This window comes from Lygodium microphyllum, chromosome 5 (assembly GCF_053477565.2).
Source record: "Lygodium microphyllum isolate KBCC chromosome 5, Lygodium_microphyllum_v1.1.10, whole genome shotgun sequence".
NCBI lineage: Eukaryota > Viridiplantae > Streptophyta > Polypodiopsida > Schizaeales > Lygodiaceae > Lygodium > Lygodium microphyllum.
Window position 1 is genome coordinate 165,290,685 of NC_141139.1, and position 23,470 is coordinate 165,314,154.

Genomic DNA, 23,470 nt, shown 5'->3' on the forward strand with positions numbered 1-23,470 from the left:
ATTTTCTTATGCTACAGAAGCATCACCTTTTGGAAGAGAGGATTTCCCACTGCAGTGGGATGCTATTTCTTGGATGAAGTTTCACATATTGGGCACTTGCTATCGGAGCCTCAAAGACACAAGCAGTGTATGCCTTAGTGTTGGTGAGCATTGGCTTCATGTAGTAAAGGTTTGGGGTATCCTTATAGTAGGGAGAGCACTCTGGGTATCTGTGAGAGTGTAAGAGGCGTTAATAGGCTTGTTGGTCATATATGCTCCTAATAGCCAGAGGCAGAGAATACTTTTTAAGACTACCCTTACTCAGTCTCTACCTCATATTGATCACTGGATTGTAGGGGGGGACTTTAATATGGTCGAAGCCTTGGAGGATAGAAGAGGCAGATGCATGGACATTATTAGAGGAGAGTAGGCAGTTTGGGAGGATGTTCAGTTCCATATCACAGAACAAGACACTTGGTTCATGACAGAGTTTGGCAGATCTACATGTCCTTGCAGTTCTCTAGAAGAGATAGGATAGCTGGTGCTAGAATCTTCTCCCAGTTGGACAGATTTTATATAGATGACTGAGCTTGTGACAAGGGGGTCTAGTCAATATTGTTCTAGGAACCACTTTATCAGATCACGCACCGATACAGTTGGTTCTTATAGAGGGAACCAAAGGAATAGTTACCAGCATTAAAATTCCTCTACACGTATTATGATAGGGAATTGAGGGAGGATATTACCGGGATTTGGGGAGCCAAGTCATTTTCAGCAAGCAAGGTAGCTAGGGGCTTTTTTTAAATTATGTGGCTAATTATATTACTTCAGAAAAAACCTGAATGCAAAGAAGTGTTCATGCTCAACAGACTAGTTGGAGCTGATGATGAGTCACAAATATATCAAGTGTATAAGCCTCTCAAGGCGGTCTAGGGGGGATGGGGGCAAGAAGCCATGAAGGTGGTGTATTGCCATTTGGGGCTGCCTATCTACATCATGAAGAATAGGTTCTGGCCACCCCAGGTGCGCATGAAGTGAGAACGGAGCTCTTGACGAGCTCGAGACTCGCCCTGCACCTGGTCCCATCGGCCGCGGAGGGAATGGATGATGGAGGTTCACAGCTCTGCCAAAGTTGCCTGTACTAAAAGTCTCTCCCCGCGGAAAACCTCTTGACACTGCGCCTTCCAGATGTGCCATCCAGTAAGACTCCCTACCATCTCCCATACCTCAAAGCGGTCTGTTGTGGGCTCCAATACCTGGCGGATGGGTAGAGCCTCCAAGCCGATCACTGCGCACGACCCAGCCTCAATGATGAAGATCGTGTCCTACATTCCAGCCTCATATAAAAGGTGATGGCCCTGGTTGACTACCTGCCAGAAAAAAGCACCCCATGAGATACATCCAAGGTTGGGTGCTATACGGCCGAGAATGCGGCATGCTCCTCGCCACACAAGTTGCATCGTCTCACACGACCAAAGGCAGTGCTTTGGAATTTCCAGAGATTGCTGTTGGCAGCGTTTACAATCTCCATCCTTCTGCATTTGGGCTAACCAGCTCCCCACCGCCAAGCCTCCATGTGCCAACAACCATAAGAAATACGATACCCTTCTCGGCCTCTAGCTGTCCCATGGGCAGTGCCAGAAAATCCGTTGGAAGCATCCGTGATGTTGTGCTCCACCCACTACCTGCTATGCAACGGTGCCCAGTCCATGTCCTCTTGCATCGGGACGTGTCTGCCAATCCTAGCTGTGTACTCCAGGAACCTCAGCGGTTTCTTGGCGACCGCAGTGGCCAGCCAAAGCCACTTTCCAAGGTCCCACTCCAACTCATCAAGTGGCCTACTCTCCCATATCCAAAGGCGCCACTCTTGGCACTCCTCCGAGAACATAGGGTCAAGACGCCATGTCTTCCCCTGAAGGCCAACCACCCGAATCCTCCTCCACGAAAGGCCAACTATCCCCTCACCCTGTTGCCCTCTGTCAAGAACCATACGCCCCTCCTCCTGTACAGTGAAGAAGGTCCCCTGTGGGGCACCACCCACTCTACTTGCCACCCATAGGGGGATACCTGTAGGTGAAAACCTAGCAGTCCATACCTCACCACACACTACCGGCTCTCGTAACTGGGGGTTAAGGTACTCTTGGGGTATCGCAACGTCAATCTCCCTCCTCAACTTCGCTCCTCTCTGGCAACTTGATGCCCGCTGCAATACCTCCTAGTCCACCATCTTGTACATCTCTCGCCATGTCCTAATAGAACGAGGCAGGCCAACCTCCCAACCAGCCCACTGGATATAGGGATGCTCACCAATCTGTACCCCCTCTCGATCTCTGATCTAGGGATTCCAGATCACCGGCTGGCGATCTATCTTCTCTTGGCAATTTGGGGGGCTCTGAATAAGGGCCTTACAAAGGCCCTTCCACACACGAAGTAGATTGCGGAGGAAAGAGGATTTGGGGGGCGTGATCTGGGCCATTGTGAAGATCCATCTCAAGGACGGCCTCCAATCAACGCCAAGCCTTGCTCTGCATTCCTGGAGGCCCTCCTGCAATAGGACCTTCCATGTTTGCCCTCCTAGTGTGAGACCGTGAACTACTAGCTTGCCCAGAAGAGCCAAACTCTGATACTCTGGGTCTATGTTCCCAAGCCCTCCCTCTGACTGATGGCGGATGATGGTCGCCCACGCCACCTTGGCCCGGGAGTCCCTGTAACCGTCGGACCCGACCAAGAGAAAATTCTGCACTAGGCGGCGAAGCTGAACTATGCAGGATGAGGAAAAGCACCAACACGAGGCAATGTACCAGGCCGTCACTAGGAAGACCTGGTTAAGCACGAGATCTCGGCTGGCTAGGGAAAGGCGAGCAGTACTCTTGTAAGTTAGCTTTTGCCAAATAGAGTCGAGGACTGGAAGAAACTGCTGGGCAGGAGTGATGTCGAGTCCCACTTGGAACCCTAAGTAACGGACGGTCTGCCCTCTGCACACCCATCTAAATCCCAAGTGGATGTCCCACTCCATGCTAGAGTCTAGGTCCGTAAGGAAGCCAATCGACTTTCGCCAATTGATTTTCACTCCCGCTGCAGTGCAAAACACCTAGAGAGCTATATCTCACTCTCTCCAGCATCAGCTCATCGTCCTCTATATAGAGTGGTGTATCATCTACATACTCGTCCAGTAGCTCTGTCTCCTCTCTCACCGGCAGTCGGAGGCCATGTAATTTGCTCATACGTGACCTGAGGAAGTAGGACATCGCCTATGCAAAGAGTAGGAATAGATACATGGCCAGAGGGCAATCGTGCTTGACAGATCTCTCCAGCTGAAACCCCTCCCGTCGCCTGCCACCTATGAGAACCCTGCTGGTAGCCGATCTATAAAGTGTAGAGGCCCTGCGGATCCATGCTTGGGGGAAGCCCAACCTCACCATGGTGCCCTCTAAGAAGTCCCAATCAACCTTGTCGCACGCTTTCTTGAAATCCAGGAGTAGTACCGCCAGTCCCTGACCACTGTGCTAGGCCCACTCTGTCGCCTCAAAGAAGGTGAAGACATTGTCTAGGATGCTCCTATCCTGGACAAAGCTTGTTTGTGTGTCATGAATGATGTTTGGAAGCACAAGGCAGAGTTGCCTACCAATCATATTGGCCAGTGTCTTATAGGCCACTGATTACAAGGTGATCGGTCTCAATTGGGATAGCTCCAACCAGTGGGAGGAGATTGATAAGACCTACCGATAGACTCCTTGGCATCTGTCCTGAACTGAAGATCTCCTGGAAGGCTAGCAGTAGGGGATCCTTCACCATCTCCCAATAGGTAGTGAAGAAGGCCTTTGAAAGGCCATCCTCTTCGAGGCATTTCTGCCCATCCTGTGCATGGAAAGCCTCCTCTAGTTCCTTCTCTATGAAGGGGTCTAGAAGGGAGCGTCCCATCTCCTCTGTGACAAGGGACGGGATGTGATCCCAGACTTGCTGTCTGCATCGCTGTCCTCTGGCTGAGGCTGTCTCTTGGTGGAAAATGCGCCTATAGTAGTCCGTGGCAATCTCCATCACCTCATCTGGGCTAGAGTGAATCCTTCCATACTGATCCCAGAGGCTACGTATCTGCTCTCCTGAGGTGCGAGGCTGATGCACTTGGAAGAACTCCTTGCACATCGTGTCCCCCTTCTTCTTAGTGGAAAAGGCGTCTATAGTAGTCAGTGGCAATCTCCATCACCTCATTTGGGCTAGAGTGAATCCTTCCATACTGATCCCAGAGGCTACGTATCTGCTCTCCTGAGGTGCAAGGCTGATGCACTTGGAAGAACTCCTTGCACATCGTGTCCCCCTTCTGTGCCCCTTCCATGCCCAAAAGGCTACTGAGGTATGGAATGAAAACTCGGAGCGTTTGTCCTCTAGGCCAGCGAGGGCTGCTTGTGCGCGCACCTCCTGTGCGTGGAGGATGGGATCCCTTGGTGCCTCTTGTAGGAGTTCCCGTGTGGCTGCTAGGTCCTGCCGGAGTGCTCTTTCCTCCTCCCAGATCTGCTACCTAGCCTGTAGGGCTGCCTCGTGGCAGAGACTGCTCGACTCGACTAGGGCCTCTGCAACCTCCTCTGAGATCCGATCCCTTCTGCCTCACTCCCTAGTCTAAATCTGCTCAATTCGTCTCTTCACCTTCTCCCTCCTGTAGGTCGAGTCAGGGATCCAAAAGGATCGTGTGTCTAGGGCAGAGGCTGGGGGATCAATTGTCAGGAGAACCGGGCAATGATCAGATAGAGTAGTGCCTACCGGCTACCCTACTTGGTCTCCTCGAGAGCACCCCTACTCTCCCACATAAAACCTGTCTAGCTACTCCAGCAAAACTCCGCCTAGCTGCCTGTATCCCCAAGAGAAGTCCAACAACCCCTCCCTCCTATGGAAAGCAAGGTCTCTCCAAGAATTCCGTGCTACTACTGCTAGTAGGAAGACCTCCCATGCCTCCTGCTCCTCCCTAGCCATGCCCTGGTAGTTTTTGCCTCTACCTTGCTGGTCCTCTAAGGCGTCCAGGTTGTTGAAATCTTATCCAACAATCCAGGAGCCCACCTCTTGGAGTCTTGTTGCGATCTCCACTCAGAACCTGCTGCATGCCCTAACCTCAGTAGGGGCATAGACATTGGGACTCCAAGGCACGAGTCCCCAATGTCCAATTTGATCCATAGAACCCTCCTTGTCACAATCGTCCCATGGTCTTGTATGCAAGCGGTGAGGCTCGGGCCAATAGAGGTGCATACGCCTCCACACCTACTGTGGGCACCAATGGCATGCTCCCAATAAGTGTGTGAACTGCTTGGGATTACCTTCCCTACCCACTAGGCCTAGGCGGGAGTGAGCTTATGCTCCTGCAGTAGTAGGATGTCGATTCGTCCGGCGGTTGCGACTCCTGCCGAACAATCAACTTCCTGGAATCACGTGCCCCATTGTAGTGGAGGCTGTTCACATTCGAAGATGCAAGATGTAAACTCATAGAGAAACTTGCGGCTAACTGAACAAGCATCTGTTCGGTGTGGAAGCTGCTAACGAAGAAGAAGAGCTATGGGGCATGCGGATACGCTTTGCTACAGGACTGGACAGTGAACTCCATTCCCCCTAGTAGCCCTCAGCTGGACCATGGAAGTGATAGATACACATGGTGGTACCACTAGAGCATCTATCAGCTAGGTTGAGAGGCGTGACTGTGCACTGGTAGAAACAGGCCGCCTGTGCCAAGGGCCACTCGATCACATCCATTGGAGCTCTCCACTGAGGAGAGGCTCGAAAGATAACAGACCGCTGCAAAAGAACTCATGTGGTAGCAGCTGTGCCTCTCTCCGGAAAGTGTGATGGGCGGCATGGGCAGATGAGCTGGTGGCTGTGTGGGGAGGGGGGGGGGCTAGGCTGTTGGTGAGTGGAGGATATTGGCGTATGGGGCTCCTCACCTCCTGTGGGGAGGGGTCACCTGTACTGCATGAGAATCAGGGGGATTGATCAGCGGGGGGGATGGTGGGGAAGGGGAACGATCAAGGGGTGGTGGAGTGGTCGACGACACAAGGCGGGTGGGGGGCCGGTTGCTCTGGAGGGAGGGGGGGCTGTGGGCAACAGTCGGGGGGAGGGGGGTGGGGGATGTGGGCCCTCCGGTGAGGTGGCCTGTGATGCCTCCGTAGGAGATGGATGTGAAGGCCTATGGTCTTGCCGGGTGGAATGAGGAGAGGGGCCTGCGTGGTGCTCTGCCGGAGGGGGGGGGATGCTCACCCTCTTGCTCCCTGCTGCCGTGGATGTGTCTAAGGGATTGACTGTGGCCCCCCGACCGTCTCCCTCTCTGTCGTCTCTGGACCTGTGTAAAGCCATCCACGTCCACTTGCGGGCCTGTCGGTGAAACTGCCTTGGCTCCGAAACGCATGCAATCTATTGCCTGATGCCCAAAGTCATGGTAACGTAGGCACTGCCTTGGCTGCCCGGTGACAATATCTTGCTGCTTGAAGGAGTTTTCGCCTGCCTCAATCTCCAGAAATTGTGGTATATTCTTCGTCTCTTTCATTGCCACCCGTACCTTTAGGACTCTTGTGGCTGTCACTGCGTTCGCAAAAGAGGTGGGAAGGACAATGCCGAAGAGTCGTCCAAAGTCCACTAATTGGCGATACTCTACCGCTGGTCCAAGGAAGAGTAGGGTGACCGGATGTCTAAGGAATCTGTTGTGGAGCGCGAAAGCCTCTACTGTGAAACCACTATACTAGGGGACCATGTAGATGACCCCCTTCGTGGAAGCATAGGGTGAACTGGCCATAAGCTCACGGGCTGCGTCTGCAGAGGTGAGTTGTAACATGAAGGTCCCTTGCCCCATGAGAACCGCCTCCACGATCTGTGCTGTGCCAATACGCAGCCTGGAGTGAAGCCAATCCAGAAGCTGGGCCCTGGATGGTGGGGAATGTCCTACGACTTGACCAAAGATCATTGTTTCTTTTAGCTCAAGCTCTGTGGCACGGACGGCTAAGAGTTGTTCCTTAAAGAGGACGACGTGCAAGGTGTTTGACTGGGGGGGCTCGCAGAATGCACCGGCGTTTGACCAAAGGTTTCCATTGCGTGTCCCTACTAAGAACCTATCAATCGCACTGCTGAACTGCCACAGGGGGGAGGGGTGTTGCTGCAAATGGAGGGAGCAACTTTTGGGGGGGGGGGATTTTGTTTTTCGACGGCGAAAGAGGCGTCAAGCGCCATGGATGATGGCGTGGGGGGGCCTGCAGGCAGGTGGCTGCACGGTGAAGGAGGTGGGGGACGGCACGAGGGAGATACCAGGGTGGGGGGGGGTGTAACCAGGCATTCGTGGGGCAGGTACCAGGGTGTGGGGGAGGTACTAGGGTGGGGGGGTGACCATGGCGGGGGGAAGTGCCAAAGCGGGGGGGAGGTACCATGGCAGGGGGAGGGTGACCAAGCGTGGGGGAGCAGCAAGGCAGAGGGGGTGACTAGGAGTGGGGGCAAGCGTAGGGGAGGCAACGCGATGGAGCGGAGAGCTGGTGGGAGGGAGAGGCGCAGCGCTCCGCGTGGAGGGGTAGGCAAAAGGAAAGGGGGTAGTGGGGGGCGTGATGGTAGGTCGGCGAGGGCGGGAGTGTCAATTGACCTCAATTTTAGGTAGCTAGGTGCTTGGACGAGAGTTTGCAAGAGGTGAGCTCGTTTCTTAAAGAGAGGGTTAGGAGCAAGAGGAAAGGTCTGTTAGAGAAAGGGAGGGCAGCTAGAGCCTCATTGGCAGCACTTCAAAGGGACGAGAAAAGACAATCAGAATGTAGGTGGATGGCACAGAGGATGTATGTAGCCAAAGTGGAAATCGATGCTATGGAGGCGAGATCAGAGTACAAGTACCATGCGAGGGCCTCTTTCTGGACACACGCAGGAGATAGGGTGAACCAAGAACTATTTTGCACCACAGGTCCTAGACACTCTAGACAAGGTGTTAGGCCACTTAGAAGAGCAGATGGATCCCTTGCCCAAGGACCAGATAATGTTGGTTAGGTGGCCACGGATTATTTCACTACTTTGTTGGGCACGGATTATTTCACTACTTTGTTGGTCACAAAGAGCATGAGGATACATTTGATGGTCCCATTCTCACAGAAGGAGATTGCCGAGGCCTTGCTAGCACTACCATCACGGAAGTGCCTAGGGGATGATGGATTGGACAGGGATTTCTTCCTCAACTATTGAGATGTGATCAACATAGGACTTTTACTAGCATTTTAAGAGATCGTGGCATTAGGATATATGTTAGAAAGGATGTTAGGGGGATTGATCCTAGCAACAATGGCTACAATGGAGGTCTTATGCAGAACCTCAGGAGCTCTTATAAACTTGCACAAATCCTATGGATTTTGGGTTTGCAATACTCGACAGATAGACTGGAAACCACATGAGAGTTTCACTTGGGTTCCTCGTGGCACTTCTATGAGATACCTCTACTGCCATGTAGGCATTGATATTTCTTCAAAGCAACAGCAAGGTACCCTTATTACTTAGCATAAGACAAAAGCTACTATATTCGAGCATAGCAAGACTATCACTAGCAGACACGATGGTAGTTGCAAATCAGGTTCTGTTAGCCACCATGTGGTACATAACTTCTTGTTGGGCCTTCTCTAGGCCATGCATTAGCCAACTGAAGTGGCTCATCAGGAATTTCATTTGGTCAAGTGGAGATGGTAGTCTTGCGAGGGCTAAGGTAGCTTGGGATGTTATCATCCAACCTAGATCCAAGGGTGGTTTGGGGATTATTGACCTACATAGTTAGAATAGAGCACACATGTATTTCACAATAGTGTTTTCTTGTAGACTCTTGTGCTTGTGGCTCCCAACTCCTTGCTTGAATACTGCTCTGATACCATGAAAAGATTGGGGGAGAGAGAGGGAGCTTGAGCTCTTGCAAGACAAAAACCACACAGAGAATGCACACAAGATAGGAGGTTGAAAACCCTAGTTTTTTTCTTCTTCTTCACTATATGAGTCTACCAAAAAATAAGAAAGAGTGTATACAACATACATAATATACAAGCAGTCCATAGCGTGAACACATTAAGTAGAAAGATGACTAGATAGATATCCCATAACTCAGGTAGATGGACTAACTAATGTCCAACTATAAAGTATCATTGGAATGATATGCCGATGCAGGTACCAACCATGGTCGATGGTATGAATGTGGAAATGGTCATCCAAGTATCTCTGTGTCAGCTCATGTTGAGCTTGGCATCTCAACATGCACTACCTAAAAGCTTTTACTGTGTCCATTGACCTCAACACCCAATGCAAAGGTAGACTGCTAAACTGGAACACTATGCACCGGTGGCCCCATTGTTTGTTGTCCTTGTCTATTGTCCAACAACAAACTAATCCAATGGGCTATCTCCCAGCCACCCTAGGCTCCCAAACTGGTGTATCCTACTACCTTCCCTTTGCCAGCTCTAAAGACTCCAACAATGCTGCAAATTTAGGAGCCTTGATAAGTTGCACAAGAGTCTCCAGTATAGTAGAGAGCTACAAGAACCTCTCAATTGCACAAAGCAGTTACACTTTGAATAAAGCATCATCATCTGTATCAGTCCTCCAGGGCTTCCTAGACCTTGAAGCCACCATTCATCTGATGAATGCTTTTTCCATTTTGCTGAATGTAAGAATTAAGTGCTTGCACCAGGGCATAGCTTCCCTCATACATAGTAGGGATCTATTCGTACTGTGCGATCCATACGGTACAAATTTGTATGTTTCCTTACAAAAAAATTACCGATTTTGGGCCACCGCGTCTAGCGTGTTCCATGTCCCCGTCAAAGTCAAATCTGCACACTCTGCCCATGTTTTTGTCCATGGAACACGCACACTTGCCAGCCCATTGCCACTTGCCACTGAATGCCATTGTTCATTGGATGCCAATTGCCATTGGGTCCCATGCTCTAGACTTCAATGCTCTTTTCCACACTCTTGAGCCTTCTCTCTTGTTCCACTTTGATCCCTCTCTTGTTCCACTCTCTTCTCTAGCTTATAAAATGTGCTCCTCCCCTCCATCCTTCCACACCAAATCAACAAGCATTCTCATTGCTCAAGCCTCTCTCTCTCTTCAAGCAAGCTATCTATCTATCAAGATTCAAGCCTATCCCAATTCCTACACCCCCTCTCTCTAACTTCCACCCCCTCTCTCCCTAACTTTCAAGCCTCTCACTCTCCCTCTCTTTCTCAAGGCTAAGGCTCAAGGCTCAAGTTTCTCACTATCCCTCGGGACTCTCTCTCTCTCTCAAGCCTCTCCCTCACTTGTTACTCTCCCTCTCCATCGGCATCATGGCTCACGAGAAGCATGATTGCGGGAAGAGCTACACAAGTGGTGCGACCCGACGTCTCCAACATCTTTCCAAGATCTATGCCTACTAATGAGGAAGCATCAAATGTGGGCGTATCTTTAACCGATGCAGGGGCAAAGGTCTCCACCATTGGTGACGGTGGCTCCACATCCGCATCCAGCTCCGACAAAAGACAAAGAGTGGAGCTTCATGCAACACCAGAGACGCAATCCTCTCTCTCTCAAGCTCTCGGTCATATGCGTGGATCGGTTGCCTTTCTTAGAGAAAGGCAACGACTTGTGGACATTGAAATTGCACGCACGGTGATTGAGTGCAATCTTGCATTTAATGTTCTAAAGCAAGAGCAATGGAAGAAGATGGTAAAAGCCATTGCCAATGTGGGTCCATGTGAAGGATGGACCATTGTCACATACAGTGACATGAGGATGAAAAAGATCGATGAAGAGAAGGAGAGGACCGGTAGAGCCCTTAATCCTATTCGAGCCTCATGGACAAAATATGGTTGCTTCATTCTCATGCATGGATGGAGTGATCGTAAAAAAAGGATATCATCAAGATACTCGTTTCATGTCCACTTGGCACTTTTTGCGGGCCATAGACATTGGCAAGAGGGGGAGGACAATGATGGGCACCTTCATCTATTGCCACATTCGGCAAGCTATCATTGAGGTATACAGTGTCTTTTAAATTTTTTTCTTTCATTATTCATGAATTATAATTATCTATCTCACTATTCTCTCTAATATGTACCTCGATTCTCTCTTCCCTCCCAAGCCTTTATCTATCTTGATTCTTGAAAGTTGAATCTTTTGAGGCTCAACTCTCTCTCTCTCTCTTTTTTTTTAGGCTCAACTCTCTCTCTCTCTCTCTCTCTCTCTCAAAGTATTGTAATTTTTGGTTGTCGGTGGGTCCCTCGAAGATGGTGCAAGTTGTTACTGACAATGCATCAAATTGTTGGCGCATTGGTCATTTGCTTGAGGCCAAGTTTCCCACACTAATGTGAATTCCATGTGCAAGTCATTGTTTAGACTTACTCACGGAGGACAAAGAGAAGCTCAAGTGGGTGAAGAGGGTGGTTCGCAAAGCCACATCGGTTGCCACCTTCTTCACAATAAAGGCAAAGGTGCTTACCATGTATCGCGAGCATAGCACACTCAAGTTGAAGAAGCCTTCTTCAACTCGCTTTGCTTACATGTGGTTATTACTCAAGCACCTTTATGAGGTGCAGTCCACAGATAGTGGTGTCCACTTTAGGGAATGAGTGAAATGAGCATGAGAGAGAGAAGGCCAAAACTATGCAGCGCTTGTGTCTCACCGAGCAGTCCGTGCCATTGTCATTGTTGTAACTCCCTTTTATGGGGTGTTACGTATGAGTGGTTGTTTGCAACATTGGTACATCCCGCCTACAAGTTGTGGGCGGTCATGGACGATACAAAGCTCCATTTGGACCAAATTGCTTATTTGACATGTGTGGTCCCTATGGATGACCACAATGCAATGCTAGAGAAGTTAGAATGCTATGCAGATCAAAGAGGACATGTGGCTTTTGCTTCTTTCACTTGTTGGAGGAGGGAGTCACTTGTGAAGCCTCTATTTTGGTGGCAAAACTTTGGATACGCTCTGGAGGACCTTCAGCCCTTAGCCATGAGAGTCCTTGCTCAATTTGCTCTTTAGGTGCATGCAAGAGAAACTAGAGTGCCTATTCTCTCATTTACAAGAAAATTCGCAATTGGCTTAGCACACAACAGTTAGAGCAGCTAGTCTATTGCCGCACTAACTTACACATGATGAGGGCTATGATGGGCATGGGTAGTCCAAAGCAGGTAAACACTTCAACATAAAATTTAAAATTTGTTGTTTTAAACTTTTAAAGTCCATACTTTACAATTTAGCCTTTAGCATTTACAATCTTATGTGCATTGTGTAGGTGAATGTTGATACATTCAAGTTGACAAGCGACACTCTTCCGAGTGTACATTAGGAGGTGGAGGACGAGGAGGAGGAGATGATCTTTGCGGAGCTCTATAGAGATCTTATAGCAACAGATACTTGTGACACTCGCAGTCAGTGTGCCTGTGGACGAGGAGTTCAAGTAGGTGGTGGTAGGGGCATGGTCATTCGGCACCCTTCAACATCGAGTAGGGGTGGTTCGAGTGGCTTGCTGACATATGTAAGGCGGGGCTCTAGTAGCTCACATCCCGTGCCTCACGATGACATTCCCCCCTTGCCTACACAGTCGGCACCTAGGGAGCCATCATTTGATGATGATGGTACCCTCGTCAGTGAGGATGAGTATGAGTGTCTCATCATTCGATGCCGAGGAGTCATCTTCAAACTCTCCTGATGAGCACTCACATGGTTTTGATGATGATGATTATGATGACGATAGTGATGCCTCATCATAGATTCATAGGTCTCTCTCTTTTTTGTATCTACTATCATGTATCCACATGCCACTATGATGCATTATCCATGGACCATGTATGTACTAGACTCTAGTTGTATTGCACGTTGCACTAGCCCATGTGACAACGATGGCCACCCTCATGTATTCATCTTATTTTGTAATCAAATGGCTATTTCCACTTTAAATATGTGTTGAATGTTCTATCATTTAATGATTTATGGTTTTTAAAAAAATCATGTTAAATTTTCTTTTTCGTACTAATATCGTACCATACCTTATAAAATCATAAGGTACCATTTAGTACCGTATTTTATTATACCGTATCTTTCGTACTTGACAACTATGCACCAAAGCAACCCCAAACTCACCTACTTAAGCAAGATGGTGATGTCACAACAACATAACCATGAAAATGGCATTTGGTAGACCAAGGGGCAATTGACTTTAACTTGCAAGCACTTAATCTTGAAGACTCGGATTCAACAACAGAAAAGCAACTAAAACACTGAAGCTAGAATGCTCCTACACCTTGACACACAGTAAGATTGGCCACAAGGGCAGATGCCCTTTGGAGTATTTCTTCACTGTTATTGAATTGTTGGTACAACAATTTGGCAAGTCCTCCTCACTTGGGATCTCCGATTTCGACCTTAAATAGGCCAATTTAGTACATCTGCTCAAAGATCTGCAGTGTTCAAGAACCTGCCTAGGACTGCTTGCAGATCATGTCAGATTCTTTCTCAGGACTACTAGGAACATCTGCTCTAGACAAGATCTTCACTGCCACACATGCAATACTCAGGCCTTCATACAAAATATCACAATCTTGCCTAGATCCTTCACAATTGGTGCAGAAGAAAACCCTTTGACAACATCTACCACAGAAAATGTCTTCTAAATGCTAGAAAACACAGCAGAAAATACACAAAATCCAATAGAAGGGTTCAAACCAACGTCTAGACCCCAAAACTATGTTGCCCTGTCCAAGACACAATTCACATGCTCCAAACAGCCATTGTCAGGCCCATGCCTGCAACACCTGCTCCAGATCTACATTGCCAGCTCCTGGACAGCCATTGCTAGCTTCAAGTTTGCTTTGCTATCTCTAAAAAACAGCAACATCAGCTCTAGGACAGCACGATTAAACAGTGTGCTGAGTAATAACACCATCTTCCCTGATAAAGCTCATTGAGGTGGAATTTTTGCCTCTTCCCCACCTTTCCTAGTTTTCACCTACTTCCCCTGTGTTTTGCCTTAGCCATTAATTTATTTAATTGTATTTTACCAACCCAAGACTTTCACCCATACCCAATAAAGTAACGAAACTTCCAAATTAGCATTCATTTAACATGAAATTAAATATGTGCACAAACGTAACACATTAATCAATTCCAACACAACTCATGCAATGCCCTAGACCTGCCCAAAGAGCCAGAGACAGATCAGGTCCCCATGATGGATGACATCTGGATTATCATTTATAGGTTCAGTAAGCATGCCCATTTTATTTGTGTGACAAAGACGATCACTGTAGAGAAGTGGTAAAATTTTCAAGTACCATGGAATGCCAACAAGAGCTCTTGAAAATGATGGAATTATTCATGGAAACCTAGCCACATCAACAAAATGTTCAATGCATACATTGCAGCAGTGATCATTTGCCATTTGAATGCTCTCAACAAAGTAAGACCTGCACAAATTATGGGCAATTCGGGCATGATGAAACCACTTGTTGTAGAGTCCCTAGATGGCTCCCTTACTTTGCACCGTATCCAAATTGAGGACTCACATATCCTTGAGCACAGCGGACTAGACTGGGAAGTCTATAAGTCCTCAAATCTTATAAGTCAACAACACAGAGATAATGTTCCCATCCAACTATCCATTCACAAAATGATGGAGTTAACAAGACAAGGACCATAGGCACAGCTAGGTAGACTGGATGGAGATAGATAAATCCACAAAGGCTGCCCTAAGGTGCATTGAGTGTGGCATCACTCACATGTATCACGATTGTCCAATGCGCAAGGCATCCTGCAGTACCATACCTAGGTCCACCCAGCCTAGCATTCGACTCAGCACTCCTGAGGTTTGATAAGGCAAGGCTCAAGAAAATGAGGGGAAAAGAGCACTTGTCTCCCAAGTTTTAGAGTAATAAAGGTCTGAGAGAGGTGATATCATATATCCAGATGCATGATGCATTTAAGGGTGGGAATGGCTTCTAGATGCTGGTGCAATTAGTCTAGGTTAGGCACTTGCTACAAAACGATCATGGAGTACAAGATGTTTGGCACAAGGATAGGCTACCTTGTAAGAGGATGCCCGACACAAGGATAACCTACCTTGTAAGAGGAGGGACACCAAGCCCCCCTCTAGCCAACTGCGATTCACCATAGGGAGCACCTGGCTGTCCAACCTGTCCACAAGCCATCAAGTACAAAAGCACATATACACCCTACAATATTGCAAGAAAACTGGCAAGAACAACTCAAACATGCTTGATGAAAGCATCAATTGAAGCATGGCTTTTATAGGCTCCAGATAACCGCCATGCAGGTCACCTAGCTTCTGATCCCCTCTAGAGAACAAAATGCAGATCCTAGGCCCATGCAATACTGCACTGATGACACCATGGCCGTAGTTCAATACCTAGCTTCTGACCCCATAAGCTGTCATTGTATGTTTCGTATAAAAGAACAGGCCCAAGCCTAATAGGCACCACCATCTTGAATGCAATTCCTACCAATAGGAGCAGCACTGTAGGGCTGCAAGAGAGGTCTTAAAGGCAGCTAGCAGGTCATATGCAGTCTTGACGGCTTGGCTAGTAGGCGCATCTATGTTGTATTGGAATAACAGTGCATTTGGAGGTTATGGTTCCACGAACAAAAATTCACTATGCCTTCTTATCAAGCTGTTGTGAGATGGGCATAGTGCCAATCAGATACACCTATCTCAAGTCAATTTTTGTAGTGTAAAGATCCATGTGACCATCTGAAGAGAACTTCTAGTTCCACTTGCAGGTCTTATCTGATGCATATGGATTATCTCCCATCATCCTAGCAATCACCGTAACTAGTAGCATCTCCACCTCGTGTACCCACTATAATTACAAAGTCCCCAAACTTTGTACACTCAAGGTTTGGGTGACTAGTTCCATCTTGGCATCAAGGTGCACTGTTTCCCTAGTGCAGTGAACTAGGTCATACACCCCAGTTATTGCCCATACCCTGCTGAGCAACAAACTCTGAGGTCTGGGATAGGTCCAAATCACATCTCTCTATCAAATGAAGCAAGCCATGGATTCCACCTGAGGCCCGTACCCTGCCAGTCAAAAAACTTGTCTCTGATGGTACATACATATTGAACAGGTTCAAGGAGGAATGCTCTAGTTCCACTAGAATGGGCCCAGTCTCATATTCTCAAAATCAGACTAAGGATGACACAATTTTACATGTTATGGAACAGAAACATACCTTGAGAAAGAAGAGGCTTGATTAGAGTTGATATGTGAGCATGCAAGGTATGCATCATTTAGGTTCACACAGAACCAATATTGTTTGTAAACACCATACAAGAAACGAAATATGCTGAGCATCTATGCATATACAAAGTTCTAATAATTAGCTTCCTATGCCCACACTTAAAAGCAGCACTTGACTTAATGAGCTATATTATCCTCTGAAACCTCTGAACATGACTCACAATTGCAGACTTGCTGCGTCTGATGTGTTACAGGTTCATGCAGCATAATGGCATCCAGACTTGTCACATGTTTGGAAGACCTTTGGGTCTCATGGATTAGTGTCATCTTTATAAGGCAGAATGTGACATGCTCATTTCAAGGAACAGCCAACACACAAGGTAACAGTACAAGGTTGAGCCCACAAGGAACTAGAAGAGGACAGAAGTAGACCACCGTAAATTTAAAAGCTCACTGAAGGACTACCTCAGGACAACAGTAATCCCAGTTCCGTGATGACTTCACAGCCCTTTAGTATTTGGTGAAAGTATTCCAACAATTAAACATGATCACCCTGGATCGCCTGACTGTCCACAAACTTACAAATAGAACTAGAGGTACAAGCAAGAGGAACATTGTTCATAAACCCTTACCCAGGTATTGGCAGCACCACATCATCAATTTTGTATTTTCCAGAAGTCACCTCTTCAGAAGTGACATGCTGATCCATTCTCGACAAATAAACAAGATTAGATGGAAAAAAATTTGTTATTGTCCCACTGAAGTGATGTTATGCCTATTAGGAGAAACAAATCATAGACAACAGGTGAGATTTCACAAATCAATGCTCAAAAGATATCCCCAGTATCCCCTTCAATTTTTGGGAGAGAAGGGAAGAAGCCAGAAGAAACAGAGGAGAACAGAGCTATAGAACCATTAAAAGAACTTGAACAAATGAATTAAAAAAGACTGGCTACCTTCACATTTTGAAGAACATCAAAGCTATCTACAATAGTGCTGATTGTATCTTCTTCAAATAACTCATCTGAATTATGGAAGTTCTCAACAGAAGCCTCACTTGAGATTTCCAAGACCTTGTCTTCTGCATCTTTGCAAACAACAAGATCTCCTTCGACTACATTATCAAGCCCTAAGACCGGTAGTAGCTTTCAGTCATAGTCCTCAAAACCCCATAAACCAAGAGACTAGCAACTTTCAATTCCTCAGAGTCCTTTTAGTTAACATATAATCCATCATGGCTCTCAACAAAGATAAGCCTATTTCATAGCTTCTACAACTAATAAATAGCATAATTATTTACCAAGTTAATAGAGAACCAGCAATATTAATCATTTCACAGTATTGCCCTTTAGTATCTTTTTCCCTTCAATGAAAAGAGAAACCTATTAATTGCCACCTCAGCAAAAAAAGAGAAACCATTTCAGTCTTGACCTTTAGTATCTTTTTCCCTTCAATGAAATAGAAAACTATTAATTGCCACCTCAGCAAAAAAACTTTCCCGAGATAAGATTATAAAATAAACCCAATATAGGACTTCAATGTTACATCAAATATCAAGAAAGAAGTCTAATACAGGGCTGAGTCAATAGCCAAGTCTATAATTCCAAACCATGCATGACTCTATATGGAAGAAGGTGACAGAGTCCCTGACGCGTGTCCAACTGCACCCTCTGAAAAAGGTCCTCTCCCTCTAGATAGCAGGGCTGAAATCAGTAGCAGGTGAGGACTGAAGTGGATCGTAATAGTGGTACCATAACCGAGCAATGCCTACCCTCCATACATCTGTCAAAGAATGCCACTGAGGTCCAAATGTCTAGCAAGCTCTTGGTGAGTGTCACCTGAAACTGTGCACGACTGTTGAGCCAAGCTATTTAGCCCCCTTCTACGAGCTGTTATTTTGTAACCTCAGTTTCTGTAATCAATCTTGTACTGCCACTTTGTCTCTGATGGCAAGCTCCATGCCAAGAGCAGAACAGATGAGCAGAAAAGCATAGGGCAAGGAAGTGATGGGGCTGCACTAGTACTGTCAGAGGACGGGCTGTTACCTCAGGTATCTAATTTGCTTCAATACTCTCCTCAGGTGTTGTCTCCTGACCAACATTGGTCCCAGAACTTTGCTAGGAGAAATCCATTGCAAAGAGTGAGGGACAAATAGAAGAAAAAAGGAATGAAGCTAAGGAGATTGAGAAGTGCTGCAAGGAGGAAATAAGAAGCCATAAGAGAGGTCAGACAGGTATAGATGAGGCTGCTGAACAAGTGAACACAAGTGGGAAAAGAGAAGGCAGGGCTGGTAGCTTGTAGGGTGGCAAGAGGGTTGGCAGAGGCTAGATGGCCAGTGCAAAACTGCTAAGGGGTGACAAGCAGGCTCATGCAAGCTAGGCATGGTGGCATGAAGGAGAAGGTTGGTGGCCCGTGGGGCAGCATGGTGCTTCAAGAGGCTGGATGGTCAATGAATTCCAGCCAGATGGAGTAGCTGGGCTCAGCCAAGCAAGCAGTTCCTGGGTGGCTTATTAATCATCATTGAAGACTTGAGACATAATACACCACATTCAAAATAAAAAAGTTTTAGCTCATACTTGTGGTCCTACAGGTAATCAAACACTTCATATTGTACTGGTATTACTCAAGAACTAAAAAGCTTGTATGCAAGATACTAAAATGTGCACCTTAAGGGCACACTTCTTTTCAGAAAAAAGAAAATTCACTACTGACACATCTGGGAGAAGTCCTCTATAAAGAGTAACAAGTACATCAATACAATAGCTGTTCAGCCAAAACCCAATGTCCTCAAGAAAGCATCTCTCCTCCTCATCACCCTAAAGGCTCTCCCATCTCTCACTACAGATGGCTTTCGTAAAGAGAAAGAAGCATACAAACACATACAATAAAGATAGAATTTCAAGGCTAGAATGAAAGCTGAAAACTAAAGTAGATTGCAAGTTGGTTAAAAAACAAAAACATGGGTGGGTAAAGTTCAAGGCCTCGCCCTCACCCCCCTTACCCCCTTCCCCCAAAAGAACAAAACTTTTTTCCTTTAAAAGAAAAGAAAGAATGGCTCTGAACACGTTGGTTTTGAAACATTTCATCCATTTTAGTGTTTCGGTTTCAAGGGTCCAAAACACCATTTTGGGCAACTATGTAGATAGGGTATCTCAAACCCCTTCCTGTCAGACTTTTGGAAGAGGTTGGATAGCACCTTTAAGTCCGTGAAGATGTCTCTCTTCCTATGGCTAGTAGCTAGTAGGAGTTGGCGGTTAGTACATGGCAGCTTTGGCAGGGCCCCAGTAGCATGTCCGAATGTGGTGAGTTAGAGGAGACTAAGAGAACCTATGGGATTGCCCAAAGCACAAGAGGTATGGAGGAGAGTCCTTAGGATGGTCTTTCATGGCATAGCAAACACCGGGTAAAAATCAAGCTCATGTGGCTCTGCAGGGGATAATTCCACTACGTGCCCCCTCTCCCTCAACCCAAGGATGAATGAACCCATCCTCCTATCAGTTATCTCATTACACTCACCAACCCAATGCTTCTAGCTTCTAAAATTGACAAGAAGTTGAAGGCTGCTTAACCATACCCACGTGTGCAGACAAGGTTCAATCCCATGTGCACCTTGGAGAGTCAAGTCCTCAGAGGATACTGCCCTCGTATGGGGGTAGTAGAGTGCTTCATAGACAGAGACCTAGTACGTGAATATAACGATGTTCAGGGGAGCCACTCATTCTTTATTGTTGGCCAAAATATGAGCAGGATCCCACTTCAGATTACTTGCATGCATAGTAGGCTGAGGGACATTGTTACAGATGGGAGTTGGCCACTAATATCATTGCTTGGCACATTTGGACTACAAGGTGCATACGCGCACACACACACACGTGTGCATGTGTGATCATACTTTTTGAGTTCCTTGTGATTGGAATGCCAATTTAAGAGCTTTGATAGGTTTTCTTTGGTGTGAAGCATGACCGACGTACTATATCAGCATGATGGTTCACCTGAGCTCTATTAGGAAAGAATTTTTTCTTGGTCGCTAATATCATTGCTTGGTACATTTGGACTACAAGGTGGAGCCATGCTATAGACATCTAGGATGTTTCCATAATGGAGACTCTTTCTAGGATTTGGACAGAAATCATCCATACTCTCCAATGCAATGTATCACACACACATGCACGCACGCACACACACACACGTGTGTGTGTGTGTGTGTAATCATACTTTTTGTGTTCCTTGTGATTGGAATGCCAATTTAAGAGCTTTGACAGGTTTCTTTGGTGCGAAGCATGACCAATGTACTATATCAGCATGATGGTAGAATCGCTCACCACCGTCGCGACGCTTGGCGCTACCCCCCCACTCTGTTTGATCGCGCCCGTGCCACCCCCCCCGGTCTGATCCGCGCCCTTCACCTCCACCTGCTCGCACCCGCCCCCCCAGTGGGGATCACGTCCCTTGCCCCGCCAGTTTGCGCCCCCGCTAGTTTGTGCTCCGCCAGTTCACGCCCCCAGATTGCGGCCTACCTCTGGTCAGACGCTGGCGCACTCTGCGAGTGTCCCCCAATCAAACACCTTGTACGTAGTCCTCTCTGAGGAGCAGCTCTTAATCGTCCGAGCTAAGGAGCTGGAGCTAATGGAAACAACGATTTATGGTCAGGTAGTAGGGCATTCCCCAGCCAGGGCCCAGCTTCGGGACTGGCTTTACTCCACGTTGCGCATCGGCACAGCGCAGATCGTGGAGGCGGCCCTATTAGGCCAAGGGATCTTCATGGTCCGGCTCAGCTCGGCGGACGCAGCTCATGAGTTACTCGCCAGTGCACCATATGCGTCCACGAAAGGGGTCATATACATGGTCCCTTGGTATAGTGGCTTTACTATGGAGGCATTTGTACTCCACAACAGGTTTCTTCGGCACTTGGTCACCCTTCTTTTCCCCGGCCTGGCGATTGAGTATCGCCAGTTGGTGGAAGACTTTGGACAGCTCTTTGGCACTGTCCTTTCCGTGTCTTTCGCGGATGCAGTGACAGTAGGAAGAGTCCCAAAGGTACGGGTGGCAGTGAAAGAGGTTAAGAATATCCCATAGTTCCTAGAGATTGAGGCAGGCGAGCATTCCATTAGGTAGCAGGTCATTGTGACTGGGCAACCAGGGCAGTGCCAGCGCTGCCACGATTTTGGGCACCAGGCAGCAGTTTGTACGTGTTTCGGTGCCAAGCCGGCTCCGTGATAGCAGGCCCACAGGTGGACGTCGATGGCTTTACTCGAGTCTAGAGACGACAGAGAGGGAGACGGCAGGGGGAGGCACAGCCAGCTCATCAGACCCAGCCTCATCAGTAGGGTGTAGGCGGGCATGCGACACCCCCTTAGCAGAGCACTCTACAGCCCCCCTTGTCTGTCCCACCCTGTTGGGGGGTAAAGGCGTCTCCGCCTAGCCGCCCGTATATTACTACACTGACAGTACCTGCCACTGCACACTGCAAGTGGCGGGCGCCCATCAGAGTCACTTATTATTTATTCTTTTAGTGACAGTTTGAATAAAGGAAGGCCCGGCCACACATTGTGGTTGTTGGAGTTCCCATTTCTTATCTCTCTTTCTTGCTCTTGCTCCCCCGCCATAGCTCTCGCGTGCAAGCTTCGATCCTTCTCACCTTTCAACTGGTATCAGAGCCCGGCTTCCTGACTCCCTGAGCTTGGTTCGTGACGTCTTCAGCTCGCATTTGAATACCTACACTCCATGGGTCTCCTTCCTGGCAGCCATAGCCAACTCCCTTGAGCTCCCGTCACTCCCTGGCTTCCCAAGCTTCTTCCCGGCCTATTGAGGCACCCTCAGGGCATTCACACAGAGGTATACACTCTTTCTTTGCAGGGTTTATGCTGGTTACAGGTCATGCAAGAAAGGGGTAGCCATTAGTGAGCTCCCATTTCGAGTTTAAAGCTCCCCCTTCAACTTGGCTTGATCAGGCTTTGTTGAGGCCTTGTCATTGGCTTCTTTGGCCCCTTTGTGGCCCTCCCCATAAGCCATCTGCTGCCACGTGGTCAAGAGGACCCCCCAGCCCATTCACGCAAGCTGCGCCATCTGTCCCAACTGTTCATGATCTTCTTCAGCAGCCCCCCCTTCATCCCTGGCCCTTTAAGGCAGCTTCACAAGTCATTTTCACTTGTCTTGACCCTTATTCGAGCTCCCGGGCATTGGCATTGAGCTTGAGCTGAGCTTGAGTTGATTTACCTCAGATTTGGGACCGTATAACCAGTCCACAAACAAGCCAAAACAGAGCAGCACTTATCTCTTGAAGTCTATGCTTACCGGGATTGATCACTTGATGCATATTGATGCCCGGATGATGTTTACATGTATGGAGATGCTATGTTAATGGATTGCCATCATTTTGGTACTGATCTGAGGCCTGAAATACTCAGTCTGGAGCAGTGAATGTCTGCTGTAAACAGTTGAGCTGAAGCTATTCTACTCATGTATGCTTATGCCTATGCTATTCGGGTCATGTCTTGGAGATGTACATCGATGTATTGTCACTCTTGGGAGAGGGCTATGCAATCTAAGCTTGACTCATTGCCATAACGACTCCTGTATCCTGGCTGCCTCAGGGTAAGAAGGCTTTGCCGTGCAAGTGGGTGTACAAGTTGAAAAGTACCCCTGGACACCCCAAGCCGACATACAAGGCTCGATTGGTTACTAAGGGTTTTAAGCAGGAGCATGGTGTTGACTTTGATGAAGTCTTTTCTCCTGTGGTCAAGATGACTACCCTACGCTTAGTCTTTGGCCTTGGTTGCACAGTTTGACCTGGACTTGTACCAGATGGATGTCAAGATGACTTTTCTACATGGGGACTTGCATGATGAGGTTTACATGAAGCAGCCTAAGGGCTTTGCAAACCTGGTAGGGAACACCTAGTGTGCAAGCTAAAGAAGAGTCTATATGGCTTAAAGCAGGCACCTAGGAAATGGTACCATAAGTTTGATGCATTCATGCAGTCACAGGGCTACAACCGTGGTGCTATGGACCCGTGCTTGTACACGAAGAAAGCTCGTGACGGTTCTTTACTGATTTTAGTACTCTATGTGGATGACATGCTTTTAGCAGGGACAGCTCATGAGAAGCTCGATGCTCTTAAGGCTCAACTCAAGAAGAGCTTTGAGATGAAAGATCTGGGACACGCCTCTCATATACTTGGTATGCGCATCATGCGTGATAGATCTCAGGGACTCCTCTATCTGTCACAGAGGGAGTACGTACATAAAGTCCTTGAGCGCTTCCGCATGCAAGATGTTAAGCCTATTG

The 23,470-nt window shown here is 47.7% G+C and overlaps 1 protein-coding gene across 6 annotated transcripts in view; it reads right to left on the minus strand.

The window, feature by feature from the left end:
- The window catches only part of LOC148036641 (multisubstrate pseudouridine synthase 7-like), a 215,077-nt gene that overhangs the window by 19,588 nt on the left and 172,019 nt on the right, over positions 1-23,470 (minus strand). For all 6 annotated transcript variants that reach the window (XR_015690970.1, XR_015690969.1, XM_087678678.1 and 3 more), the window contains 2 exons: positions 17,140-17,312; positions 16,816-16,883 (listed from right to left, as the gene is read on the minus strand). Coding sequence is in view for 4 of the 6 variants with exons in the window: in XM_087678678.1 (XP_087534804.1) it covers positions 16,816-16,883; positions 17,140-17,312 (241 nt within the window). In the remaining 2 variants the exon portion in view is untranslated. The remainder of the gene's footprint in view (positions 1-16,815; positions 16,884-17,139; positions 17,313-23,470) is intronic.